This window comes from Diorhabda sublineata, chromosome 10 (genome assembly GCF_026230105.1).
Source record: "Diorhabda sublineata isolate icDioSubl1.1 chromosome 10, icDioSubl1.1, whole genome shotgun sequence".
Lineage (NCBI taxonomy): Eukaryota > Metazoa > Arthropoda > Insecta > Coleoptera > Chrysomelidae > Diorhabda > Diorhabda sublineata.
The window spans coordinates 22,268,951-22,274,061 of NC_079483.1; the positions used below are offsets into that span (position 1 = coordinate 22,268,951).

Sequence of the window (5,111 nt, forward strand, 5' to 3'; positions counted from 1 at the left end):
GTGTTGTTAAAGTCATATTTTGTCTTTCTTGATTTTTGTCGCTCATCTCTCATGTTTTGTCTTATGTTGTATGTTATATATGCGTGGTTGCTGAGTGTCTCCTCGTTGTGTACAGTCCAGTCCGTTAAGGTTACTTCCTTTGTTATAGTTAAGTCTACCCAACTTTCCCTCTGTTGCTGATAAATGTCGGTGGGCTGTCGTGTGTGTTATTAATAAAGTAGGTTTTCGAAGTTATCCAGTCCAGTATGTCCTCTCCTCTGGCGTCATTTGTGTCTCCTCCCCATCCAGTGTTTTTGGCATTGAAGTCTCCTGCTAATATAAAGGGGTTTGTTATTTCCTCTATTTTCCTTATGTGTCTATCTAGTCTTTGATTCCTATTGCCCCCTGGTTCGTCGTATATATTGATGATGTGTATTGTTATGTCTTGTAATTGTAATTGGATGGTTGTGGTATTCTCGTCAGTCATAGAGGTTATCGTCATCGGTTTGTACTTAGCCTTTGTGATTGTGCATGTTTTACTATGTTTATTGTATCTCGTCATTATGTAGTTAGGAGGTGGCTTTATGTCGTGAAATGGTTGCTGTATTAGGATTATGTCGATGTCTTGATCATCTGGTGGCGTCTGGCCGGCAGAGGGCGATAGTGTCTATAAAACCGTGTTAAGTTTGGGGTCTGACCGGCAGAGGGCGCTAGTGTCTATAAAACCGTGTTAAGTTTGTCGTCTGGCCGGAAGAGGGCGCTAGTGTCTATAAAACCGTGTTAAGTTTGGTGTCTGGCCGGAAGAGGGCGCTAGTGTCTATAAAACCGTGTTAAGTTTGGCGTCTGGCCGGCAGGGGGCGCTAGTGTCTATAAAACCGTGTTAAGTTTGGGGTCTGACCGGCAGAGGGCGCTAGTGTATATAGAATCGTGTTTAGTTTGTCTTCTGGCCGGTAGGATATAAGAATTTGTCGAAAAAGATGAATTGTGAAAATTGAATGGAGATGTTTTGTATGTAAGTAGATGAGCAACGTATGTCTGACTACAGAAATAGGGAAAACCGTGTGTTAGAGAGAGAGCAGCGAGACAATGTTCAAGAGAGAGAGAGACTTGGTTTTTGCGCATGCGTAAAGTTATATATTCGTTGCGATGATAACAGCGGGAGCGCTGATATACCAGGTCGGTTAAAAGTTTTTGGGTACTAAAAATTTTATATATATACCATTATTATTCGCTAATCTTGTAACATAAAAGTATAACGTATAAATAAAAAGAGATTTTTGTCAATGTAAGGTATCACGCACGTAATCGAGACAGATTCGTTGCGATGATAACAGCGGGAGCGCTGATATACCAGGTCGGTTAAAAGTCTTTGGGTTTTTTAAAAATTATATATTCCGTTATTAATGTGATTGGAAATTAGTTTTTTGAGGATAGCAGAAGAGTGAAGATCATGTTAATCATTATATTAGCTGCAGTACTATGTCCAGTACTATGCGTTGTCGACCAACAGTATGCTATGAAGTATTTACACCGGTTCGGGTACGCAAATGAAAATGATTTGACTAAACTTGAGGATTATTTGTTGAGTTTTCAAGAAAGATATAATATCCCTGCAACGGGAGAATTAGATGAAAATACAATTCAACTTCTAAATAGACCAACATGTAATGTGAGTGAAGCAGCTTCCGACGATGATCATTCTTTTAGAGTTAAATCAAAATGGTTAAAATTTGATTTGAAATGGTATTTCCCTCAGGCAACTCCAGAATATCTTAAAGTAACCAAAAAGGCTTTTGAAGTGTGGAGTAACAGTTCAAAGTTTAAATTTGAATTAATACACAAAATACGGCCTTATGCTCGCGATATATCTATTACAGTTGTACGGGGAAAGCACTATTTTCGAGCAAATTGCCAAGGTAGAGGTGAGTGCTCCAGTACATTTGATGGTCCCGGAAAGGTGTTGGCACATGCTTATTTCCCAAAAGGCAACAGTTGTATAGAGCTTCATATTGATGCTGATGAGAAGTGGGATTTAAGTTTGGATGGATCAAGTTCAGAAGATCAGACTAGCCTACTTATGGTATTAATTCATGAAATTGGGCATATTTTAAGAATTGCTCACAGTGTTATTGAGACAGCAATAATGTATCCATGGTATCAATTCAACATTGCTCCTAAATTGGATGAGGATGATAAAATGGCCCTTGAAGCTCTTTATGGACCAATCAATACATATGTAAATAATCCTTTCAAACCCACATCAGCGCTGCCACCGACTACAAAGACACTTGCACATCAACCAAATGAATCGGATAAAAATTTATGCGTCATAACACCGGAGTATATGTTCATTGCCATGGCTGGTGAATTTGAAAATTACCATTTATATATTATTAATGAAAATTCCCTATGGAAAATTGATTTGAACTCGAAACTTATTCCCTCGCAACCAGAAATACTCGATGATTATTTACCTGAAGAAGTGGGTCCCATAATTCAGATTTTTCAAAGTTCTTCAGATAATTTAATAGCAGTCAATGACCGTGAATACTATGTAGCAGATTTTCCCGCTCTACAAATACTTGTGGAAAATAATTTAATTATACCTAAGAATTCTCAAATAAACACAATGTATCAAAGCAATCATGGGAAAATATATGTATTTTATAATAACAGTAATTATATTGAATTTGACAAGAACTTGAAAACTGTTCGGAATAGAGGACAAATAAAAGATATTTTCCCTGGACTACCCACAGATGTTACAGGAGCATTCCAGTACATTGACGGACACATGTACTTTTTCAAAAACACCACATACTACAAATATAATGAGTTTACCAAAAAACTTGTTGCAGTCGGACCCTTTAATTGGAACGTGTTCGATATTCCATGTCCAAATGGAGACCTTTTAAATCATCTCAGAATTTTATTAACAAAAATAATTTCTTTTTATCAATGATGTTGTATATTTTGAAATAAACTCTTATTAAAAATTTTTTTGGAAATTCCCGAATGCCAATCTTAAGATAATTTTACCTATTAATAAGAAATTTTTTGATAACGCAGGAAATTGATAAGAATATTTCTAAACCAAATGGACCACATGTACAGGAAACAGTGAAAATTTATTAGAATATTCGGAAACCATATGGACCACATTTACAGGAAATTACAAAATTGCCGCAAATAAAATATTTTTTCTAGAACATTCTATCACAATCGTATGGAGATAGTGACATGAGTATAAATAAGATGTTGCATTGTGTTGGAGTCGGTCTCTTCCACTGCCAGCAAGAGAAACCAGCTCTGAAGAACAAATACTAGTATCTGTTAAAATTGTACCTTAACAAAAAATGTAAGTATTTTTTTTTCTTGTGGGTTACGCGCTCTCTCTCTTTTCAGATGGATTTAAAAAAAATTAACGCAACATCTCTAATTACAGAGAGAAAACCAATAACAAAAATACAAGATCTACCTTTGAATACTCTGAGGGCTATAAAGAAGGCAAAAATAGTCAATTCCAAATTCGGAGAAACAGTTTTATTGGATTTAGATATAGAAGTAGTGTTTTTACCGCAAAGAGTCACAAGTGTCTACAAACCAGTCATTGAAGAATTTGAAAAGGAAAAATACGGAATTATATTCAAGGGATTAGTGGATGTTGGAAAAAATCAACGGCTAGCGTCATTTGAAATTGAGGAACTATAGACGTGCCTAAGACACACACAGAGAGAGAGAGAGAGAGGTGAGTACCATGAATATTGTAAAAAAATCTGAAAATTTACTGCAAGTCATTAAAAATGTTAGAAAAATATTGTTTGATAAGATAACGGATAGAGATGTGGAAATTTGGTTGAATCGATTGAAAAAACAAATTAAAGTATGTAATTTGACAATTAAAAAAGGAGGACTGCATGTAGGTACAATTAGGAAATTACAAACATACATAGGACATTTCAAACATTTTAAACAACTTATTTCAAATAGGAATATAGGTATGGGGCTGAATAATAAACTGAAAAATAGGGTTAAATGGGAAAATGTAGCTTCTGCATTTACAAGAAGAATTAAAACCGGACTTATAGTAAATTTATATCATAAGGACTTAACGCAATTTTTAAATGATTGTCAAATAATTTTTAAAAATAAAATAAGGGAAATTTTTAGGAAAAAATATTCTGTTGTTAAAGTTTATGTTTGTTTTTGTGGAGAGTTCATTAAAAAATCTGGTGAAAATGAAATTTCTAGTTTCCATTATTTTATGACTAAAAATTCTATTATCGATGTATCGACTGATATAGAGCGATTGTTTTTCGAGAACGTCAAAGATAAAATTAATTTTAAATTATCAGAATTTCAAGAGAGGGACTCTGGTTTTGCATTAAGTAAAATTATTTCTTTAGAAGTAAATATCAATAAATTTGAAATTGGAAACGGCTCATCTTATATTAAACTAAAACTAAAAAAAGCGAGGGTGCATAAACATTAAAAATTCTGACCAAGCATGTTTTTATTGGTCAATTGTTAGTGCTTTGTACACAGCCAAAAATAATAAAGAACTCACTTCCTCATATCCATATTATAGCACAGTCTTGAATACACAAGACTTGGAAGCTCCGATGCCCCTGCATCAAATTTCAAAGTTTGAAAAATCTAATAACATTTCCGTCAATGTCTATGCCTTGGATTTAATTGAAATAAATAATAAAAAACCATTTTACAAAGTATATCCAGTAAGACTTGCTAAATCAATACACGAGAAACATGTAAATCTTTTATTAATTCAAAATACATATTTTCCAAAGCTAAACGATTATGAAGCACCTCCTATAGATAATGACAATTCAGAAATCACATATCACTACTGCTGGATCAAAGATTTGCCACGTTTAATTAATAGTCAGTTAAGTAAAACTACATATAAAAAATTTATTTGCAATCGCTGCATAAATTATTTCAGTAGTGAAAGTAAATTGAATGTCCACTTGAAATTATGCTCTGAATTAAATAATTATAAAATGTCTTTTCCAAAATATGAATCTGTTAGTTTTAGAAATTATATATATAAACAAACTACGCCTTTTGTAGTTTATGCCGACTTTGAGTGCATGCTAGAACAATTTACAGAT

At 33.8% G+C, this 5,111-nt stretch overlaps 1 protein-coding gene across 1 annotated transcript; it reads left to right on the plus strand.

Moving 5' to 3' along the window:
* The first annotated feature begins 1,458 nt into the window (after window positions 1-1,458).
* LOC130449175 (matrix metalloproteinase-16-like) lies at window positions 1,459-3,690 on the plus strand. Its single transcript, XM_056786855.1, has 3 exons — window positions 1,459-1,518; window positions 1,736-2,342; window positions 3,425-3,690. The coding sequence occupies exons 1-3, from the start codon at window positions 1,459-1,461 to the stop codon at window positions 3,688-3,690; spliced, it is 933 nt and encodes a 310-aa protein (XP_056642833.1).
* Window positions 3,691-5,111: the final 1,421 nt, after the last annotated feature.